The 22607-nt window shown below is 55.6% G+C and overlaps 2 protein-coding genes across 5 annotated transcripts; one reads left to right on the plus strand and one right to left on the minus strand.

Annotated features, from left to right (window-relative positions):
• Positions 1 to 731: 731 nt before the first annotated feature.
• Positions 732 to 20922, minus strand: Rgs19 (regulator of G protein signaling 19). Of its 3 annotated transcripts, XR_007211386.1 has the most exons (8): positions 20346 to 20659; positions 18269 to 18363; positions 18034 to 18155; positions 15746 to 15820; positions 15433 to 15667; positions 14980 to 15359; positions 4049 to 4055; positions 732 to 744 (listed from the first exon to the last, which is right to left on the minus strand). XR_007211386.1 is itself a non-coding variant. In XM_048349787.1 (6 exons), the coding sequence occupies exons 2-6, from the start codon at positions 18296 to 18298 to the stop codon at positions 15159 to 15161; spliced, it is 663 nt and encodes a 220-aa protein (XP_048205744.1). In that variant the 5' UTR covers positions 18299 to 18363; positions 20821 to 20922; the 3' UTR covers positions 14758 to 15158. The 3 variants fall into 3 exon arrangements, 2 of the variants coding, with proteins under 2 accessions (XP_048205744.1, XP_048205743.1); XM_048349787.1 differs by lacking the exons at positions 732 to 744; positions 4049 to 4055; positions 20346 to 20659 and adding an exon at positions 20821 to 20922 and having other exon boundaries at positions 14758 to 15359; XM_048349786.1 differs by lacking the exons at positions 732 to 744; positions 4049 to 4055 and having other exon boundaries at positions 14758 to 15359.
• Tcea2 (transcription elongation factor A2) lies at positions 5789 to 13910 on the plus strand. 2 transcript variants are annotated; one of them, XM_048349784.1, is made up of 10 exons: positions 5789 to 6096; positions 8733 to 8795; positions 9119 to 9224; positions 10223 to 10313; positions 11439 to 11569; positions 11814 to 11870; positions 12214 to 12368; positions 12442 to 12588; positions 13433 to 13504; positions 13700 to 13910. In XM_048349784.1, exons 1-10 carry the CDS (start codon positions 5893 to 5895, stop codon positions 13706 to 13708), a joined length of 1035 nt encoding a protein of 344 aa, XP_048205741.1. In that variant the 5' UTR covers positions 5789 to 5892; the 3' UTR covers positions 13709 to 13910. The 2 variants fall into 2 exon arrangements, with proteins under 2 accessions (XP_048205741.1, XP_048205742.1); XM_048349785.1 differs by lacking the exon at positions 5789 to 6096 and adding an exon at positions 7983 to 8606.
• Positions 20923 to 22607: the final 1685 nt, after the last annotated feature.

Here is a 22607-nt window from a genome sequence, read left to right on the forward strand (position 1 = left end):
CACCACATACATAGAAAAAGCCAGAAGTGGCGCTGTGGCTCAAGTGGTAGAGTGCTAGCCTTGAGCAAAAAGAAGCCAGGGACAGTGCCCTGAGTCCAAGCCCCAGGACTGGCAAAACAAAACAAAACAAAACAAAAACAATTGTGCTGGTGAGGGGATGGAGTCTGTATGGGGAGGGGAGGGGGCAAGTCTCAGATGCATAGTGCTACCAAGGGCTGTTGTAGGGCTAAGGGGTCATGCACACTCAGGGTGTTATGTGGAGTTGACTTTGATCTACCCTAGGTACTCTGGACCAGTAGGACTAGGAAGGGGCTTATCGTGTTGAGAGGCAGGGGACTTTGGAGCCTATGACCACAGTGTCATTGTGGGTGATGGTAAACCAGATTGCTGTGGATAGCTGAGGGACTTTTGTGGGTGCTCCAGTGTTTGGAGGACATTTCTTGACAATCTTGAAGGCTGTTTCTGATTTCAGGCAGTGGTGGTGGTGCTGGTGTACTGTGTTGGGCATGTGAGGGACCAGGGTCTTGTCCTAGGCTGTGCCATTTCTAGGGTCACTGGATGGGACATGCTGTGTGAGCCTTAGGGCTGTTGTCCAGCCTTTGAGCTGCTCTGCTCTGGGGTGGCTGCATGGCTGTGTGTGATTGCTAGTGTTGAGGCATGTGTGGGCCTCCCCAGCAATGCTGCTGTGCCCTGGGGCGGGGGGGGGGGGGCCGGGAACCCCTCCATGGGAACCAGGCTAGGAAGCTGGGCTGCTCTGGGTTTCCGTGGTAACAACAGGGCAGGGCCAGGAAACAGCAGCTCAGGAAGGAAGGCTGGCCTCTTTGCCTGAGGGAGCTGATGGGCTGAGCAGGCGCCAGACATTCTGTCCAGTTGCCCCAGACCCTGCTGGCCCAAGTTCTCCATTGGCTCCACCCTTGGCTCCACCCCATGCCTGCAGCTGGCAGCCTCTCCCAAAATGGTCTTTTCTTTTCCCCCCTTGGTTCTGGGTTCTTGGAGCCTAGGTCCATGGGTATCACAGGTCTATGGGTGCCCCTGGCTCCTGTGCTCCTCTCTACCCCAGTTTCCCTCACTCCACAGAGGCACAGGTGCTCTTGGTGTGCCTGCACCATGGGTGGTATGCAGACACACTTGGGTGCTCTGGGCTCCTGGAAAGTAGTACCCACCCTGACTGCTCTATTCAAGGTTGGCCTACCTTTCCCTTCCCTTTTCAGGGAGGAAGGCCAGGACTGGAGTGGAAAAACACTCCCAAGTGGTCATCTGCTCACCAGCCAGCGGGGCTGAGGAGGGGAGGCTAAAGATGAATGTGCTGTTTTTCTGTTGTTTATCCTGGCTTTGGTGACAAATGGCTTTTGTGGGAAACTAGCTGGGGATGACGGCTGGACTGGGGCAGCACCTTCTCAGAGACCATCCACTTTCCTTATTCAGAGACAAAGCATTCATACATCCATATTGAGTTCCTGCAAGCATCAGGCTGTGTTCTGGGTGGGGATTCTGCAGAGAACAGCCCCAAGTCCTTGCTGTGGAAAGCTTCTGCTCTAGTGTGGAGAGACAGGAAATCCAGAAAAACATGAGATCTGGGGCACCAGGTAAGGAGAGTGGTTGTGTCCGAGTGCTAATGGCCTGTCTTACTATGAGGTGGCTTTTGAGCCTACACCTGAGGCAACCACGTGGGTGCTACACAGTGGGGAATTATGGAAAGGTCCCGGGGAAGGAAAGTGAGCAGAGTGTAGAAGGGAGGCCTGCACTGGGAGGGTTCAAGGCTCAGTGTGGGGGGCCCCGCCTTTTCCTTTGAATGAAACTTCAAGCGTTTGGAAAGGAGTGTGTGATCTGTCTCTGCTCTTACAAGGCCTTGGCTAGGCTCTGCAGGAGAGCAAGGCAGACAAGCTACCCAAGATTTCACCCATTGCCCCTGACCTTGTGGCTGCCTGGAGCCTCTGTGGGGGAAGGAGGGTGGAGTGACTGGGATTGGCAGGCTGGCAGGGCAGCATTTCTGGGAATTGTATGGGGGAAGAGCATTGTTAGAGCAGCCTGCAGCAGGCCAGGGCCACACCACACTGGTCTCTGGGGGATGCCTCCTGCCTCCTAGCTCTGTCTCCTGAGGGGGTGGAGAGAGCTGGACCCCAGCCAGGCTGTGGGCTGTCTGGGGACTTTCCAAGAAAAGATGCCCTGAGCCTGTGGGTCTTCCCATTTTGCACACTGTGAAACTGAGGCCCACAGAATTGGCAGCTGCACCTGCAGAGCCAGTAGCAGTAGGCCCAGTGTCTGCTCCTGCTCTCACATAGATGTTTGTGCTCCTGGTCACTGCCCTGATTACAGATGCTAGCATCTGAGGGAGGTCTAGGCAAAGGTTGGCTGAGATCACAGCTCCACAGCCTTGGCGGGGCTGGAGAGTCTGGTGAGCCTGGTGAAAGGGAAGGGCTGTCTTGGTGTGGTGGAGGCAGCGGTTCCAGGAGCTCAGGATGCCCCAACTCCACTGTGCTCCGTGTGAGTGTGGCAGCATGAGCCTTCCCACCACTGCCTTGCCTTGGCAGAGGGGAAGTGTGGAGGACACTGCTGGGGTCACAGCTCCCTCTGGGCAGGCAGGAGGCAGGAGACACAAATAGAAAAATAAATGGCCTGAGCTTCCGCTGTTTCCTGGACTGAGGACTGGGGAGGGGCAGGCTTTGGGCCAAAGGTGCAGCTGGCCTGATGGGGCACACCACCAGGGTGTCTCCCACACCCCGTTAGGGATATGTGTATCCTTTAGACCTCTGGGCTACATTGGAGCTCCCAGGGCAAGGCTGTGTTGCCAGAATGGACTCTTGAGGGTAGAAGACCCTCAGGAGCAGGGGACAGAATCCCTAAGGGAAGCCGGAGGCTCAGTTCCAGGAAGAGAGAAGGCAGAGCAGTGCTTCTGGTGGGGTGAACAATGAAGAAGCCTCTTTTGGACATCAGAACTGGGGAAGGCCCAGGTTGAGGGCGGCAGGAAAGTGAAGCTCTCTCAGGAGGTTTTTCCTTCACCTGGAACTTAGACAGGTTCCTAGTCCCCTTTCTTCCTGAATGGGGGAGGGGAGGGCTGGGGGAGGGCACTGCCATATTTGGGTGAAGACTTCCAGGAAAATTCTTTTTTTTTAAATTTAATTTATTTATTAATTGAACACAAATTTTTTGACAAGGTGTTGTGCAAAAAGGGTACAGTTATATAGTAGAGCAGTGTGTACATTTCTTGTGATATCTTATGCCCTGTTTTCCTATCCCTTCTCTAGGTCAGGTAGATATATATACAATATACAATGTATCAAGAACATATACAGTATCCACGTGGCCACGCCCAAGAAAGTTCGCCTAGGGCTTTAAATATAATGTCGATATTAGACCATATGTCGACAGCAGTCTTATATGAATGTAGATACATAGCTTTTGAGCTATTGTATTCCCCTGAGAGGTCAATTTTTGACCTTTATACGTTGAGTAATTGTTTGGTTTTAGTTACATACTGTTGGGTCGCTGCTATTTGACAACCAGTTTTTGGTTTCACAGACTTGGTCTCTACTGTCTCTCCATCTCTCCAGGAAAATTCTTTTTTTTTTTTTTTTTTTTTTGCCAGTCCTGGGGCTTGGACTCAGGGCCTGAGCACTGTCCCTGGCTTCTCTTTGCTCAAGGCTAGCACTCTGCCACTTGAGTCACAGCGCCACTTCTGGCCATTTTCTGTATATGTGGTGCTGGGGAATCGAACCCAGGGCTTCATGTATATGAGGCAAGCGCTCTTGCCACTAGGCTATATCCCCAGCCCCTCTCCAGGAAAATTCTTGATCTGGATGTGGTTGCCCCTTTGGTGTACCATGCAAGGCTCTGGAAGAGGAAGCTGGAGGTAGTTTTGACTGATCTAAGCTCAGGAGCTGGGAGCTGGGAGTGTGTGGCTGGCTTGTGCCACAATCCTACAAGTGAGGGCCCCTCAGGACTGACCACATTCTCATCCTGACTGCTCAAAGGTCATGGTTGGGAGCCTAGTGGGCCTCCCTGGGAAGGACAGCAAATGCTGGACAAGTCTATAGCTCAATTATGCCACCTACAGGCTTCTGCTTCTTATGTCACTGGGGCCAAGCATAAGACCCTGGCTTCTGGAAGTTTGCCAGAAGCAGGTTCTGTAGACCTGGATCTGTTCCTTGGTGAGGCCAGTCAGCCATCATGGCTCAGAACTCAAAGGGCAGAGCACCTGCTTAGCAAGCGTTAAACCCTTGAACACAAATCCCAGTACATACATACATAGCATTCCCACACAAATGACTAAGAGTGTAGTTGAGGATGTGGGGCCCCTGCCTATGGCTATTTGGGGCTGTTGAATTTTCAGAGCCTCACTCATGCTCACACAGAGGGTTCTGGCCACTAGGTTTTGTCTGGTTGGGCTGGGCTCAGAGACATGGCCCCAGCTGGCAGGAAAGGGCAGAGGTGATGTGGAAGCTGGGGCATTGGATTATTCATTCATCATGTACTTCAGAGTTGCAAAAGCTTTGTTATCTACAAGGCATTTCCACCCTTTTTCTTTATAGTAAGGACAGATCTCATAGTGTATGTTGGCTGCTGCAAAGCTCAACTGTATCTCTTTTGGGGCTTGAACTCAGGGCCTGGGCACTGTTCTGAGCTTCCAAGCACTCTTTTTTTTTTTTTTTTTGGCAAGTCCTGGGGCTTGGACTCAGGGCCTGAGCACTGTCCCTGGCTAGCAGTCTACCACTTGAGCCACAGCGCCACTTCTGGCCATTTTCTGTATATGTGGTGCTGGGGAATCGAACCCGGGGCCTCATGTATACGCGGCAAGCACTCTTGCCACTAGGCCATATCCCCAGCCCCTAGGTAAGCACTCTTATCTCTTGAGCCATAACTCCACTTCTGGCTTTTTCTGTATATGTGGTACTGAGGACTTGAACCTGGGGCTTCATATGTGCTAGGCAAGCACTACCACTAAGCCACATTCTTGGTCCTCAATTGTATCTGTAAATGACACCGAGGGCTGAAGTCATGGTCGGCCCGGGTCATCTGAACATCCCCCTTGCCACCTAGCCTCATGGTTCCTTGGCCTGAATTTCAATGACTGAACCCACAATACCCTTATGCAACAGCTCCTTGGTTTGTGCTCTGCCCGAGGGTGCCCTTTTCAGCATGCCAAGGACGCAGGCCTTCCTGGGACCTCCCAAGGTAATGACATGAGACCTAATTGCCATGCCTTGTTCCCAGTGAGTGATATGGATCAATTTACTTTGTTTTTGGTGGTGGCTCTGGGTCTTGAACTCAAGGCCCGACGCTCTCAGGCTTTTTCACAGGTTGGAGCCCCATCATTTGAGCCTCCAGTCTCGTACGGCATAGTCTTTTCTGCTCCGGATGGCCTGGAATCTCCTCGATCCTCAGATCTCTTGAGCCACCAAGGCCACAGGCCTGAGCCACTCGCGGCGCACAGCGCCCGGCGGGCGGTGCGGGCGGTGCGGGCGGTGCGGGCGGTGCGGGCGGTGCGGGCGGGCGGACCCCCGCAGCCCTGCACCGAGGGGAGGCAGAAGCCCAAGGCCACGCGGGGCCTGGGATGCGCGCCTTCAGGCTGGCTTCGGAGGCAGGGCTTTGCTCAGCCACACTTTGCGCAGGGACCCGCGCAGCGGCAGAGTGCCAGGCGTCAGCACGTGGGAACCGCAGGGCCGGGCACACCACGGCGCCTCGGTGGGCGGGCGGGCGGGCGGAGAAGGCGGCGCGGGTGGGCCGGCTTCCGGAAGGGCTCGCCAGGGGTGCCCCAGCGGCACTCTCTTCCCCGCCCTACTGCTTGAGCTCGGGGGGCGGGGCTTGTGAGGCGCGGCTTCGGAGGCCACCGCATCCGGACTACATCTCCCAGGAGGCTGTGCGCGCCGCGAGGACGCCTGGGAGTTGTGGTCCATGGGGGCGGGTACTCCGCATCCCACGATGCAGCGCGACCCTGCGGTCGCGGGGCGGGGGTTTGGGCCGCGGATCTGCTCAGCGGCGGCCGCGGCAGGGGTCGCTCAGGTGAGGGGCACTGTCCCCGAGGCGATGATGGGCAAGGAGGAGGAGATTGCGCGGATCGCCCGGAGACTGGACAAGATGGTGACCAAGAAGAGCGCGGTGAGGGGCGCCGGCCGCCAAGACCCTGGGGCCCCAGCTCTGCTGCGCTCGGGTCGAGCCCACCCGCGGGCAGGACAGGACAAGACCCCGGCTCCGGCCACACCCCAGGCCGTCCCCCGCCGGGTCCGGGCCCGGGCCCGCCGCTGTGGACTAGACGCCGCGCGGGAGGAGGGTGGCCCGCCCCCCCCCCCCCCCAGCCCCTTCCCGGAGCGTTGCTGGCGGAGCCGTTTCCTCCCCCGCTGTCCCCACCCCACAGAGCCAGGCTTCTTTAATAAATGCTCTCTCTGCCTTAGCCAGCCTCACACAGCAGCCGTGGGTGTGGGCAGATGGTGGAGACCCCTGGGGCAAGCTGTGGGCTTTGAAGCCCGGGGAGGCGGCTTTGCCTCCGCGGCCTGGCCTCTGGCTTGCCTCACACGGAGCTTCGAGGTGGCTGTGACATCCTGGGGGTCCAGTCCGGCTTCCAACTCTGGCAACCCGCGCAGCCTCTTTTAGGAGCATCTTTAGCCAGTGGCACCAGCATCCTGCCTGGCCTGAGTGGAGCGGAGGGGTGTGGGGTGTGGAGCGTGCGGTGGTGGTGGTGGAAAGGCTTAAACAAGACCCAGAGGACAGCTCCGGGGCAGGCAGGGCAGCCAAGCAGCTGAGTCACAGGCTTCCCAGAGGCCTGCCCACCCTCCCAGAACCCTACTTGTACTGGGAGTGGGATGGTCTTTTGGAATGAGCATGGTTGAGCCTGGCCTCAAGTTGGTTAGGGCTCAGGGCTGGGGTCCAAATTGGATAGGGGGCAGGCGCCTATACATTCCTTTACGTTTGAAATAAAATAACTCCTCCATGGTGGTTCTCACTCCTGGGCCTCCGTGGGCAGCGGAGTGGGGTAGCAGTGACCTGCTGGCCAGAGAAGGGAAATGTTTTTCTCCTTGAAGGAGGCAGACCCAAAGGACAAACACCAAGTAGGGGTGAGGCAGAGATGCACTGGAAACCTTCTGGGCCCCAGGGAATAGAAGAGGGAGGATCTGGTGGAAGCACATCACAAGTAGAAGCAGTCCAGGGATGGGAAGGATAGGGTTAGAATGGGGACAGGGTCCTGATAAGGGTTTATGAGTGCTGCAGTGCAAACACGTTTGGAACTTTGATATCTCTAGTTCTTCCTGGTGGATGTGCAGGCCTGTTGGAAGATGCCCTGGGTTCTGGGGGTCATATTTCAGGAGATCAGGGCTCATCTGTGCCCAGCTACAGGGGAAGGACCAGTGTGAGAAGGGGTCACTGCCTGGGCAGAGATACTGGCCAGACCCAGTAGGCTCTGTTCCTTGCACCATCCTGTACAGAATATTTGAATGGCTGAGTGGTTGGTCTGCTACTTCGCCTCTAGGATACACAGTGAGCATATATCAGGACAAGATGAGGGCAGGGAAGCAGGGGCAGGGTGGAATGTTGTAGGAGTTAATCTCAGTTGTTGTTTTTTTGCCAGTCTTGGGCCTTGAACTCAGGGCCTGAGCACTGTCCCTGAGTTTCTCTTGCTCAAGGCTAGCAGTCTACCATTTTAACCACAGCTCCACTTCTGATTTTTTTTTCTCTTTATGTGGTACTGAGGAATTGAACCCAGGGCTTCACGCATGCTAGACAAGCACTTTACCACTAGGCCACCTTCCCAGCCCCAAATAAAGGAGTGTTTTAACAAAGCTTTGGGGGCTTGGTATCCATCTTAGCGGTAGAGTGCTAGCCTAGCATAAAGAAGTCCTGGGTTCAATTCCTCAACACCACATAAACAGAAAAAGCTGGAAGTGGAGCTGTGGCTCAAGTGGTAGAGTGCTAGCCTTGAGCAAAAAGAAGCCAGTGACAGTGCTCAGGCCCTGAGTTCAAGCCCCAGGACTGGCCAAAAAACAAAACCCCTCAAAGCTTTGGAAGAGCATGAGCCCTCCTCACTTGTGGGGAAAGGTGTTGAGGCAGCAGCCACAGAAACAAGGGTCCGGGGGTGCCTTCTTTGACACTTTTGAGGAACACTGAGAGGCCTCCTTGCCATGGAGGTACAGCCTGTCTGAGCCTTGTGAGGGCCTTATGTAAACAAGGAAGTTGGGCAGGAGGGCAAGGCAGAGCAGAAGAACAGACTGGGCACAGGTGGCTGGCCTGGGGGCGAGGGGATATATAAAGACTGGACAAAGCCTTATGTGTGCCTGCCATGGCTGTGACTGAAGTGAAGGTACCCTGAGAATCTGGCCCTTGTTGGGGCAGCTCCTCCCTGTTGAGTGGGTGGACACACTGGTGAGGAGAGGCTGCCATCCTACCAGGGTATGGATGCATGGGAGGCTGGTGAGCCTGGGGGCAGCTCTGCATGCTGGTGAGGGGCTTTAGCATTTCATGACCTGATGTGATTACTGTAAACCCTGTGGCTACGAGTTAGGAAGCCACCTGACCTGTGAGGAGCAGACTGCAGACCACTTTGCTCACATTCCTGCCTGGGGTGAGGGCAGTAAAGACGTGGTGCAAGAACATATTCCTAGAGCTCTGGGCATCAGATGGGAAAACTGTGGCTTCCTTTGATGTATAAACTGCTACTGCTTTATGTTACCCCCCAGTGGGAAGAAGGAGGTAGGGTTGTCTAGAAGTCTAGAGCCCCTGATGAAGATCCCTTCTCCTTCCAGGAGGGAGCCATGGACCTGCTGCGGGAGCTGAAGGCCATGCCTATCACACTGCACCTGCTCCAGGTAGGCCCTGTACCAGCCTAGAACAGCTTTGGGGACAGCAGTTTCAAGAGTATCAAGCAGGGCTTCCTGTCTCCCTCTGGCCTTGGTTGGCACAAACACTTGTTTTGAGGAAAGGTTTCCTGTTTTTGTCTGGTACTCAGTGAGATGGGGAGGGGATATCTGAGGATAACGCACCTTGTCCTATGACAGGATCAGACAGTAACTTGGGAGAGTTGTCTGCCAGCCCCTGCCCTGTGGGAACCAAAGGTCTGCTAGGAGGATGTGAAGCCCTCCCCCTTGGCTGGACTCCCACTGCTTCCTGACCCAGGCTACTTGCCTTGCAGTCCACCCGTGTCGGGATGTCTGTCAACGCCCTGCGGAAGCAGAGCTCAGATGAGGAGGTCATTGCACTGGCCAAGTCCCTCATCAAGTCCTGGAAGAAGCTCCTAGGTGCGGGTCTGACCCTGAGGGCTGGTCTGGGGGAGGGAACACTCAAGAAGGGCTAACCTCTTGCTGGTCAGCACGGTATAGTGTTGGCCTTGCTGCCCCGACTTTAGCCACTTGGGAGTGGGACCAACCCAGACCTAGAAGCTGGAGCTAAGGGCTAGAAGTGAATTGATGAGTGTCATTGGTGATGAAGTGGATTGATGGGTGCCTTTGGGGATGGAAGTGGGTTGAGGGGTGCCATCTGTGATGAAGTGGATTGATGGGTGCCCTTGGTGATGGTGGGGAGGGCTGACTGTTGGGACAAGGATGCATGTTGAGAGAGAAGAGAGCTTAGGGCAGAGCCTGGGCTAACCCAGAATCTCTCACTCCCTCCAGAGGGAGGGAAATTGGACTGGGAAAAGTTAGCAGAGAAGAGCAAGGCCAGGATACTCTGGAGAGTGCCTCCATATGAAGGCTGGGCAGAAGGAAGTTCTTCCTGTGGACAGAGGATGCCCCCTTGGATTAGGGAGGCAGCCACACCTCTGGACCCTGGAAAGGCTCCAGCTCTCCTGAGCTCTCCTGTCCGCATATTTGTGAGATAGCCACAGAACCAGTCATTCTTACCAGCTATGTGGTCATCATGATACAAGTGGCACAGCATGTCCTAGGCTCCAGGGCAGGCTCTAGGCCAGCTATTCTCAAGGTTGGGCTAAGGAGGAGACTGAAGGAGACGCTGGGTCACTGGCCAGCCTGGGCAGGAGGGTAGGCCCCTGAGAGGCCCCATAGCAGTCTGTTTGAGTGAGGCATGTGAAAAGAGGGTTCTGGGAGGCTAATAGAATTGCTGCCCTGGCAGGAGAGTCTAGTAGCCTCCTGATACCTTGCTTGCCTGGCTGGGCTGGTGGAGGGTGAGGGGGTGGGGGTAGGTGGGTGGGTATGGGGACTAATTGGCTGAGGGTGGGCCTTGTTAGTAACCATCTCCCTATCCTTGACCATTGTGTCCCCCTCTTTTCTGGCAATGGCAGATGCTTCTGATGTCAAAACCAGGGATCGAGGGAGGAGTATGTCTCTACCTACATCATCCACAAAGGATGCCTCAGAGGCCGTGGATCCCAGGTAGCATACCAGAAGGCAGGCGTACACCTTCCCACCTTCTGGCCTCGATTTCCTCAGCAGGAAGAGGGTGCTGATGTCCATGTGCCTGAGTATTGCTCTGTGGATAGTGCTCACTCCATATACAGGCTTGGTCAGCCTCATGCTGCATGCTCTGTCCTGCGGCTGAGTCCCCCTCTCCACCTCTCTGGGATGGTTTCAATGAGATCCCTGGGTACCTTCCTCAGCAGGGAGCTGCTTCATACCCAGCCTGTAGGAACCCTTCATGCCTCCATCTTGGATGATGCTCATTGGCCTGTTTTGGCTGTCTTCATCAGCTCAGGGGCACTGGAGGCTGGGGCCCCTCCAGCAAATCCCACACAGAACTGGAGAAGGGGGGGCCTAGCTCTTCTGAATTCATGGCCATGTGGTCAAGGTGGACTCTGTTGCCATAGAGACTAGGTGCACCCCTGGTGACAGGCTGTGGTAGAGCAGCCGCTTCATTCCTGGCCAGACTTGGGAATAGTGGTCGGAAGCCGAACTCTGGCTAGGACAGGCTGAGCTCTGGACTCCTGGCATGGTAGTGTGGTCTAAGCTTATCCACACAATTGTACAGCTAATTTTGTCCTGGGACACATCCTGCTATAGTTAATTTACATAGGGGAGTGAGGGGAGAGCCAGTCAGATGTGGGATGGTCTTTGACCCATTTTATTCATGCTGTATCACCTGTGATATCAGAGCTGGTCTTAGGTGACCCTGTCTCATCTTTTACTTCACACTACTGTAGGTCTCTGCCTATCCCTTTCAACAGTTTAGTCTGTGTCTGAGCCTCTTGGAGAGTGGAACCCCAGAAGAAGCAGCAGGAATTGAATTTGTCAGCCTATTATGACTAGGACAGGACAGGGGGTGCTGGCCAGACACTGACTACTGAGGATCTGGCATCCTTTCCCTAACTGGGGGCTGAGCTGTGACCCATTGGGCACCTCATGGTCTGCACTGTCCTATGGCCCGCAGGACAGATACAGGGGCTTTCTGGGCTTGACTGAAAATGGGTAAAGTTATTTGACTTGCTTGTCAGGGTGGAACATACAGGAATGATAGTTTGACGCCTGTTTTTCTGAGGATGGGCCTGGGCCTTGTCTCTCCAGCCGCAAGAGGTTAGAGCTTCCCAGGACCCCGTCTACCCCACGGATCACTACGTTTCCCCCAGTGCCCATTACTTGTGATGCTGTGCGCAACAAATGCCGTGAGATGCTGACTGCTGCTCTGCAAACAGACCGTGAGTCCCTGGCTCCTGACACTGTCCAGATTCATGGGTGGCTTGGGCCTCGGCCTCCTAGGCAGGGGCATGGCCTTCCTCAGCTTTTGTGACCCTGGGAGGAATCTTTGGGGTTGCTAGAGTACCTGGTGAGTGTCTACCAGAGAGGAGTATGCCCTTTTTTCTCTGGCAGGGTGCTGTGTAGGCTGAGGGGTGGCCTGTGAAAAAGCCACTGGGGACGGCTAGTGAGGGCTCCCTCTTGCAGATGACCATGTGGCTGTTGGTACGGACTGTGAACATCTGTCGGCTCAGATCGAGGAGTATATCCTTTATTCAGGGCTTCACAGGGTTAGGGACTTCTGGAGTCTGTAGGCTACTGGGCCTAGCTCCCCCTGGTGGCTATTGGACACTGTGGCTGGGCTAATGCCGTCTCCTCTCCAAGTCCTTACCTATCCTTTCCTAGACCTAGTGGCCTCCCCTCAGGAGAGCCTTTTGAGTCAGGCAAGGAGCTGCTTCTGCTTGCTGGTGGGTCTAGGGAAGGCCCAGTGCTGCAACCCTGTGGCACCCCACTGAGTCTGGGTAGGTAGTCTGTGACTGGGAGAACATGCCAGACATAGCTCCTGGCAGAGCATAGTAGCATCAGATGGGTCCTTAAATGCCTGCACTCATCTTCCGGGATGTGGGAAACACAGACATGAAGTACAAGAATCGTGTGCGGAGCCGTATCTCCAACCTGAAGGATGCCAAGAACCCTGATCTGCGGCGGAATGTGCTATGTGGCGTCATAACCCCCCAGCAGATTGCTGTGATGACATCTGAGGTGAACCTCACTAGAGGGCTGGAGGGGGCTGTGTCCCTAGAGCTGCAGGCTGAGCATCCCTCCCCCACCCCAGGAGATGGCCAGTGATGAGCTAAAGGAGATTCGCAAAGCCATGACCAAGGAGGCCATCCGAGAGCACCAGATGGCACGCACAGGTGGCACACAGACAGACCTGTTCACCTGCGGCAAGTGCAGAAAGAAGAACTGCACCTATACACAGGTGAGAGCTGCCTGTGTGCTCGGGGCATGCAGATCTCCCTCAGGCTCACACCTGCCCACTTCTGCTGGGCTCTGGGCCTGTGAGGACAGACACCTAAGCCTGGGTTTCTCTCTAAGCCTCTAGGAAGGGGTCCAAGCCCACTTACCCAGGAACCCCAGCATTCAGTCTTACAAATGGTAGGTCATTTGTGCTGGGGTACTGGACACAGTGGCTCAGCCCTGCCCAGCACAGAGTGACAGGAGCATGTGTGTTTATGCAGGAGGTAGGTAGGTGTGATGTGCAGCCTAGAAATGGCTGCAGGGCCCTTTGGCCTTACTGTGGAGGGGTATCTGGGTACCCTGCAGAGACCTTGTAGACCCAAAGAAATGTTAGGAGCTTGGAAAGGGGAGTGGATTGAGGTGGTTCCTTTCTGACCAACTTCTCAAGAAGTCATGGAAACTGCCATCTTCCCTTTTGGGGTTGCAGGGCCAGTGCAGACCTGGCTCAGCTTGTGGGATGGGGTTTACTCTTGGGCCTTGTGGAAGGTGGGCACAGTCACTGGAACCCCTGCTGATTCTCCCACCATGGAATTCCCAGTTGGAGACCCTCTTGTCCTCAGCTGACATTGTAGGTTCTTTGGGCCTAGTCCAGCACGAAACCCTTTAGGTCTAAACAAAGGCCTCACCACAGTAGCCCACTTTTCTGAGGCCCAGCTCTGTAGGGTTGGGAGAGTGTGGGAAGCCTCGATTCAATTCACCCAAGGGTCCATGGGACCAGGGGCTATAAGGCCAACACTGCTCTGGTCAGAGGGCTCCTCTCTGCAGCAAAGCCATGTGACCCCAGGGCTCAGCCACTTGCTTCACAGGTGCAGACGCGCAGCTCTGATGAGCCCATGACTACCTTCGTTGTCTGCAATGAATGTGGGAACCGCTGGAAGGTAGGTGGGCCCGATGACCCCCTGGCCTTGTTGTCTGGGGGTGGGGTGTCTTAGTCTATGTGGGGTCGATAGTATGAGCCAGGCACCACTACACCCAGCAAGTCTCTGGGGAACCTCAGGGATGGGGTTCCGGGTGAGCCTGTTCTGTTCTGGTGATGTGGAGTCATGGCTGGGTACCTTGCTGCTTCCCTGCAGTTCTGCTGAGCCCTTGTGCAGATGTGCTGCAGCTCCAGGCCATGGTTCTAGCACTTTCGGTGAGCACAGCTTCTTTGGAGATCCTCCTGAAGGCAGCATGCCCTGTCCCAAGCCTGCCTGTCTGACATGCACCTTTCTGCCTTTTGCCCTCATTATTAAATGTTCTGTTTTGCCTTCTTGCCATTGTTGGTCTAGTGGGCTATACACAGGTTTCATCTGTGTCTTGTCCCTTGTAGCTGGCCTATCCTCCACTGCTGTGGTTACCTCTTCTCCACAAGGCCAGGAAATGCTTGGGCTTTTAGCTTGGTGAAACAACACCGGAGATGGGAGCTTAACTGACTCTTGGGGTGATAACCCGAGTTGTGTGATATAACGACAGGATTCTGGGTGCCACTGCCTGCCATGGCTCACATGTGCACCCCAGTGTGTGAGGCAGGTTGAGAGGGTTCCATGTGAGACTTCAGACTAATACCCTGCTCAGTATCTGCCTGCTCCCCTCAAGTCTGATGACTTGTTTTATCCTGCATCCTGCTCCTAGATAGAGTGGAGTTCACCCATGGGATAGGAATCTTGGGACTCTAGGCCAATTCTAACTCCATATTGCTTAAGCTCCAGGAACTCAGGGGAATGGTTTAGTGCAGGGCCTGAAAAATAAGGATGCCATTGTGCCCAGCACCAAGGAACCTTTGGGAAGGTCGTCTCAGCAGTCCCGACTCAGCTAGGCCCTCTGAGAGACAAGGATCCACTCAGGTTTCAAGCCTTTGCAAGGCACTAACCTACTTCAGCAAGGGATGGTTGAAGCCAAGTTATGGACCTTGTGTCCTGCACAGAGTCAAGCACAACTACTCACTGGGACCACTGCTTTGGGGGTAGGGTTAGGGTAGGGTCTGGGATGGTCCTCTTCTTAAAGGAGGCCCCTATTTAAAAAGCATCTTCAAGAGTAAGGTAACCTGGTTTCAGGTACTTGGAGGAATGGAGATGAATAGGAAAATTTTTTTTAATCTTTTTTTTTGGATAAACATACAGTAAAACATACAGTAAGCACATTTCCAGGCTTCATGAACATATAAAATAGAATCAGGCCCTGTCACTTGAGCTTCACTCTGAGGTTCCACATTTGGTTCTGAGGTTCTGGGGTACAGACAGCTCAGGCAGGAATAACTTCTGCTATAGAGGCTGTCTCCACCTGAGGCATGTTGTGAGTGCACAGCTCCCTAGAAGACAGCTCCAGTGAGGCACAGGTCTAAGGCTTCTGGCGGGAGGACACCCAGGCAGGAGACCGGGCTAGAGGCTTCCAGTCCCCGCTATGGCTGGAGCTCTATGCTGAGCCAGGCAAGGGCAGAGCTAAGAAGCATGGCAGTTGCCCACTATGACTGGATCTGCTAACCAGCCAAGGCCTGGGTATTAGCCTTGAGTCTGCCCAGGAGAAGGTGGAGTGTCTGTGCTACAGGCAGGTGGCCTATGCCTCAGAGGAGGGCCGTGGGGCCCGCGGGGCCCCTTGGAGCAGCAGTGCACGGTAGGCAGGGGAGCTGAGGAAGCGAGGATAGGAATCTCGGTGCATGAGTGTGTAGATCTGCAGCTGTGCATCGTCAAATGTGTGCGCTGACGGCTCCTGCATCCTCCTGTTGATGCCCTCCCGCACACGCGAGTCCAAGCTCACCTGCAGGGGGTGGCACTGAGATCAGAGAGTGCTCTTCCCAGGCCACCCACACCCAACCTGGCAGTTGGCGCACCTCTCTGGGGGACAGGATGGACACGTAGTCCTCATAGATGAGCCGAGCCTTCTCATCCACCACGTGCTGGTTGGCCTCTGCCTTCAGCTCCTCGCAGGCCAGCCAAAAGAGCATGTTCTCCTCACTGAACTCTGTGCGCAAGAATGCCCGGAACACACTGCGGCCCGCTGGACTATGCATCAGCTTGTCAAAGGACTGTGCCCAACTCTGCACTTCCTCCGGGCTTGGTGGGGCACTGTGGGCATTGGGACCAGATCATGTCAAGCCAGGTAGAACTAGGTGTTGGCACAGGTATGGCAGTAGCCAGACTCACCAAGTTTCACAGCTGGGCAGGGGCTGCAGCTTGCTCTCCCTTGAGGCCTGCCATGCTCGCCGCCGCTCCTGGTTCCTGGCAATAAAGGGTGGTGACACTGCTCTGCACCAGGGCTGCCACGTGTGGGCCTTGGCAGATGCTTAGAGGGGCATGTTGGCCTGCTGCAGGCCGGGCACTGGTGTAGTGGGCTCACACACACTCTGTCCCACACTGAATTTGCTTGTCCTGGTGGCAAGGCTAGTTCCTCAATTTGACCTTGGTTTATCCCTTTCTTTCTTTCCTTCTTTTTTTGGAGGGGGAGGAGTGGGTACTGGAATTGGTGCTTAGGCTTTAACACTTGCTAGGTGAGCACTCTACCACTGGAGCCATCCTTGTCTTTTTCACTTTAGTCATTTTTCAGATAGGGTCTTAAGCTTTTTGCCCTGTCTGCTCTTAGATTGCCATCCATTTACCTCCATCTCCCAAGCAGTGAGGATTGCAGGGGTGAAGGTGTAAGATACTGAGTCCAGCCCTGACGCATCATCTCTTTATCTCCCCTTTTCCCCTCTGTTTTGGTGCATGCATTCAGGGCCTTGTGTTCCTTTTGGCTTTTTTTTTTTTTTGCTCAAGGCCACCACTCTACCACTTGAGCATTGCCTCCAGGTCCATCCCCCCATCTATGTACACATAGGTGTGTATACACATGTGCATATGTACATATGTATGTACATACACTTTTTTTTTTTTTGCTTGAACTCAGGGCCTGGGAGCTTTCTCTTATCTTTTTCACTGAAGACTAGTGTTCTACCACTTAGCCTCAGTTCTACTTCTGGCTTTTTGCTGGTTAATTAGAAATAAATCTCAGACTTTTCTGCCAGGGCTTCAGATCCTGATTCTCAGATCTAGAATGGCAGGGATTAGAGGTGTGAGCCACTGGTGTACAGCTTCATCCCTTTCTTGAAGATACAAACAGATCCAATGTCAGCAGTGTGAATTGTTGATTTCAGTTTGAGTCCCTGCCCACATGTCTACATCTGCCTAATCCTGGATCCCAACACCTGGCTTTTCTTTTTGGTTGGTTGTGGGGTTTTTTTTTTTTTTTTTGGCCAGTCCTGGGCCTTGGACTCAGGGCCTGAGCACTGTCCCTGGCTTCTTCCCGCTCAAGGCTAGCACTCTGCCACTTGAGCCACAGCACCGCTTCTGGCCGTTTTCTGTATATGTGGTGCTGGGGAATCGAACCTAGGGCCTCGTGTATCCGAGGCAGGGACTCTTGCCACTAGGCTATATCCCCAGCCCCATGGTTGTGGGGTTTTAACTCAGGGCCTGGCCCTATCACTTGAGTCACAGTACCACCTCCGCTTTTCTGGTGGTTAAATGGAGATAAGAATCTCATGGACTTTTCTGCCTAGGCTGGTGTTGAACCATAATCCTCAGATCTCAGCCTTCTGAGTAGCTAGGATTATAGGTGTGAGCCACCAGCGCCTGGCTTACCTGGCTTTTTTTTAAGGGAATCTTCTTCCCTGTGCATGCCCAGCCAGCAGCTCTACCAGATGAGAGACATCTCCCATTCAAAGACTTAGACCGAACTTTTCTTATGCCCAGCTCCTCAGCAGCAACACAACTCATGCTGCTTCTTCTCCTTGTCCTGCCACTTGAATCCATAACCAAGCTCGCAGTAAGCCCTAACTATATGCTCTGTCTCTTCTCTGGGAGAGGGCCTCAGTGGTTCACTGGTCAGGTTAGACCCCACTTTGGGTCTCTAAGCTTGCTTAGGACCATTTTGTGAGGCATGAAATGTCTACCAACTTCTCTACACCCCCAGGAAACCCTATTTATTACCTAGAGGCCCTCCAACAGAGGCTCAAAGACCCCTCAGCCCTCCTCTGGCACAGGGCCAGCTGCTCCTTCATTTAGGACTCTGCTCAAATCTGGAACTTGCTTGTCCCACCAATTCCCAAGTAGCCAATATGCTCACACTGATACCAACAGGCATCTGTTGGGTGTATGGGTACCACGTGCATGCAGTATGTCTGATGCCTGCACATGGACACACCCTCTGTATAAGAGGTATAAGAGCGCTATGAAGTCCCCTGAGGGACCTGAAGCTATCCACCAGTCACCAGCACCCAGCAGTCCCTGGGCAGTGCTGTGAGGTGGAAGGGGCACCTGCCTGCAGGCGATAGCTTTGAGGCCACCGGGGGGGGGGTGGGGGGCTGGGGCCCAGTTCTGTCTTCACAAGCTGCGTCCCCCAGGTGCACATTCCGAGATCTGCCCCTGCAGAATTGTGTCCCACCCCCAGACCCACATACCAGGAGCAGCTGCAGCAGCAGCACCAACACAAACAGCAAGGGTTTCGGCTGGGGGTAGCCAGGGGGGCTGCATCATGGCTGGACATGGAGGGAGGCCTGTCTGCCTCCTCTGGCTCTGTGTGCTGGGTGAAGATGGGGCCACTTCAGCCTTCAGGCCAGAACCTAGTGGACCCTGCACATCTGCCCACCCACCCACATGGCTAGACTCCCAAAGGGTGTCCAGGAAGTAGCATACCTGCTTCTCAGCCTCATGTGGGGTGGGCATGGGTGGGTGGAGGGGTCACCCAGGCTCTGTGGTGCCAGCTTCCAACCCTCACACGGCCTGGGGATCTGGGGAGAGGGGCCACATTCTGAACACACTGTGACTTCTGGTCAGGGGTCATGAGAGGCTTTCCTCCCTGCCCTCCCCAGCCCTTTTCTGCTTCCCACACCCAGCATAAGCCTTCTGTCCCCAATTCAGCCTACATCAGTGGCTCTGAGGTCCAGGTTAGTGAGGAAGGGGCTGGAGAAGTGTCTGACCCCTCTTTTCAGGCGAGGCCCAGATGAGGCTCACACAGAAGAGTTCCAGGACACCCCCATCTGCTGAGACCCTGGGAAGCAGGAAGCCTGGGTTCCTCTTTCTTGGCTTCCGGCTCTTGGCTCCTCCCAAGGGGGCTGGGATTACAGGCTGGTCCTGGGAGGGTATCATGAATTGTGATTCATTACCTCTATTGAGGGTGTTGCTGCCTCAGTCTGTGGGGTGGGGAGGTGAGTAGAGCAGCTCCTCATTGATAGGCCCAGAAGGCTCAGCCAGATGCAGCAGGCTTGGCCCACAGCAATTGAAAACTTAAGTGGGACTTTGGGCATAACTTCCCAACAGTGCATGGCACAGAGTGCACTGGTGAGGGACATGCACCAGGGAACATGTCCCTCTTTGGTTCTCTGCTACCTCTGACACACTTCCCCTGGCTTTCCTTTTTTTCGTGGTTTACCAATGCATCCCAGCTGTAAAAACTTCCAGGGCTCCAGCCAGGGGAGTGGAGGTCAACTTCTGAGTTGGACCCTTGAGGAGGTCTGTTAGGGGTTCTCTAAGAGGCTTTTTTTACTCCTTCCAGTTTGAGCTGCACACACGTGGGGAAGGGTGTTTCAGGAGATCCTGAAAGCCACCAGGAAGCTCACCACAATCCCAGAGTCCTCAGGGGTAATAAAGCAAGCAGCCAATCAGCATCCTGGAGGCAGTTTTGAATGCCTCCCCCAGGCCTGTGCCCACCTCTGGTCCAAGTCTTGAACCTTTTCTGCATGTCTGCCACCCTCCTTCTCAGGAGTTAGGGGCTTATGAACAGTCCCAGCTTCTCACTTAGTCCTCCCTTTGCCCCCAGCCCCCACATAGGGCCTCCCAGGACCCTGTGAGTAATGGTAGGATGGGCGGTGGGGTGGTGGTGTCAGTGCTTGAGTTCTGCACACCTCAGGCACTTGGCCCTTGTCAGATTTCCCAGCCTTGGCCTGGCATTTCCTGCATTGTGAGTTTCACAGGCTCTGGAAACAGCAGATGGGGACCCAGGGTTCCCCTGGGAAGTAGCTCAGTAGGCTTGCCCTCCTGGGCCAAGCTTCCAGGGAAAGGGAGGGGTGTGAGGGCTGGAGGTCCAGTGGCTACCCAGAGCTCCTCTTCACCTTCAAGGCCCCTACCCTCAGCCTGTTCCTGGAGTTCCGTCTCCATCTCTGATCTGAAGGGAACAGACAGGTTGGGGTGCTAGAGCCCAGCTGGGTACAGAGCTCTCTTTCTCCCAGTTACCTCCTTCTCAGGTCAGCTGGGAGCTTGAGGCTGCCCTAGGAAGCCTACCTGCTCTTTTGGGGCACAGAATCTGAGTTGGGGCCCTTGTGCTTCTCATTTAGGCACTGGGGTCAACCATGCTTCCCAAGCCCCCTCCCTCCCCCGCAGGCGCGGGTCCCCCTGCCTGGCTAGGCAAGGCCTGAGAGGCGGCAGGTCTGCTCTCTGGGGACAGAGGCTCTGGGGAGTGACTGTCCTGCCTGCTCCACAGAAGGAAAAGAACGTCGAAGTCTACCCAGTCTATAAAACATAAGAAAATGTGACACTCCTAGAAAAAAGAGTCACCACCTTTGTGCAGGGGCTCCACCTCCACTTCTTACCCACCTGGTTCTCTTCTCATCCGTAGCCCCCGGCCGACGCCGGCACGGCCGCGCGGCCGGCCAGGGCCGCCGACCCCGGCAGACCCCTCCCGGATGGTGGCCATTCCCCTGGCCCGCGGCCAGGGCCTGTCCCCCGGCCCCTTCCCCGGCGCTGGGCGCCCCCACCCCTTCCTGAAGGGACTCACCGGAGACCCGAAGGCGGGTGGGGCGGGAGAGCCAGGCCTGGGCCCCGCCCTAGCTGCCCCAGAGGCGCCCGGCGGCAGCGGGGACTCCAGTCAGACCGCGGGAGGGAGACGGCGGTGCCGCGGCGGGCGGAGGCCGGGACGGGGGGCGCAGAGCCGCCCCGGAGGCCGGCGGGGCCGAGAGGCAGCCAGACCCCTCGCGTGGGGCGGGGACGGACGGGCGTCCCGTCTGGCCCTCTCCCGCTAGGCTGGCGGGGCGGCGGACTCGGAAACCTGGGCTCTTCCGGCCCCCGCCTTTGGGCAATCACTTCCCCGCGCTCCGAAGTGCAGAAAAAGAGGAACCGGGGCGGCGCCCCCTCCCCCACACGCGGAAGGCGGGCTCGGGTCCCACCACCGCCCGGGTCCACGTGGACTGCACCCGAGAGTCCCGCCCGCGTCGCCCCCCCTCCCCGCCGCCCTGCGCCGCGCGCGCACTCACCACCGCGCTCCCGCGTCGCGCGCCCGCGCTCTCTGAGGTCTCCCCGGTACCGGGGAGGGGGCGCGGCCGCAGTGCGCAGGCGCCTCGGAGGCACTTCCCCAAAGCGGGGGGGAGGGGGGCTGGGACTTCCTCGAGTCCGCGGCCCTTTGGGCGCCCCGCTCCGCCCTGCAGTCGGGCTGGGACCGTGCCTGCCTGCCGCGTTGCCCCACAGGGGCTGAGGGTGGCTCGTGTGTGTGTGTGTTAAAGGGTGAACCCTGTGCATGTATGTGTGTGGTCAGTGTGGCCTGTGTGTGTGTGCATGTGTGTGGTGCAATGTAGCCCATGTGTATATATGTGTGGTACAGAGGGTGGAATGTGTATGTGATGCAGTACGGCCTGTGTGTGTGCATGAGTGGGGTCGTGTTGTCTGTGTGTGTATATGCTCATGCATGTGGTGCAGAGGGTGGCCCGTGTGTGCATGCACATGTGTGCATATCTATATGCATGTTTGGTGCAGAGGGTAGACCGTGCATCGTGCATGTGTCTGTGTGCATGTGCTTGTGGTGCAGAAGGTGGACTGTGTGAGTGTGTGCATGTGTAGTGTATAGGGTGGCCCGTGTGTGTGCATATGTGCATGTGTCATGCAGTGTGGCCTATGAGTGTGCATGTGTGTATGTGTGGTACAGAGGATGGCCTGTATGGGCACATGGGTGTGGTGCTGAGTGGCCTGCGTGCCCGCACATGTGGTGCATAGGGTGGCCCGTGTGTGTGCGCATGCACGTGTTACAGAGGGAGGTCTATGTGGTGTGGAGGGTGGTCATGTGCATGTGTGGTGCAAAGGGTTGTGTGTGTGCGTGCACGTGTGTTGCAGCGGGAGGGGTGTATGTGGTGTGGAGGGTGGTGTGGTACAGAGGATGGTCTGTGTGCACGTGTGTGGTCAGAGGTCCATGTGTGTGGTTCATGTGTGTACGTGTGTTGTGTAGAGGGTGACCCGTGTGTGCATGTGTGTGGTACAGGTGGCCTGTGTGTGTGCATGCATGTTACAGAGGTTTCCATGTGTATGGAGGGGGTGGGGGGTGGTCCATATGTGCATGTGTAGTGCAGAGGGTTGTATTACAGAGGGAGGTGTGTGTGTGTGTGTGTGGTGTGGCGCGGAGGGTGGTCCATGTGTGTTGCAGAGGTCATGCGTGTGCATGCTCATGTGTGTTGCAGAGGGAGGTGTATATGTGGTGGTCCGTGTGTGCATGTGTGATGCAGAGGGTCATGCGTGTGCATGCTCATGTGTGTTGCAGAGGGAGGTGTATATGTAGTGGTCCATGTGTGTGCATGTGTGGTGCAGAGGGTCATGTGTGTGCATGCTCATGTGTGTTGCAGAGGGAAGTGTGTGTGGTGTGGTGGTCCATGTATATGCACATGTGGTACAAGGATCGTGTGCACATACACGTGTGTTGCAGAGGTAGGTCATGGGTGTGCACATGTGGTGCAGAAGGTCATGTGTGTTGCAGAGGGAAGTGTGTGTGATGTAGAGGGTGGTCCATGTGTGTATGTGGGTGGGGTAGAGGGTGGTGGCCTGAGCTATTGCCCAGCTCTGATTCAGCAGAACAGTTGTGGCCTTTCCATTTGTGTGGTATCCAGTGTGGGGCACTCACATGTGAACAACCCTGCTTAGGCACAGACACCTCTGGGAGGGACTGACCCTGCCCCCCTTTACTTTCTGATCCTCACTTGTAAGATGGGTCAAGAGCCTGTCACCCTACTGTGGGACCTTCCCAAGGAAGAAGGGAAGGGCTGGAGCTGCAGCACTGAGG

This window comes from Perognathus longimembris, chromosome 6 (assembly GCF_023159225.1).
Source record: "Perognathus longimembris pacificus isolate PPM17 chromosome 6, ASM2315922v1, whole genome shotgun sequence".
NCBI lineage: Eukaryota > Metazoa > Chordata > Mammalia > Rodentia > Heteromyidae > Perognathus > Perognathus longimembris.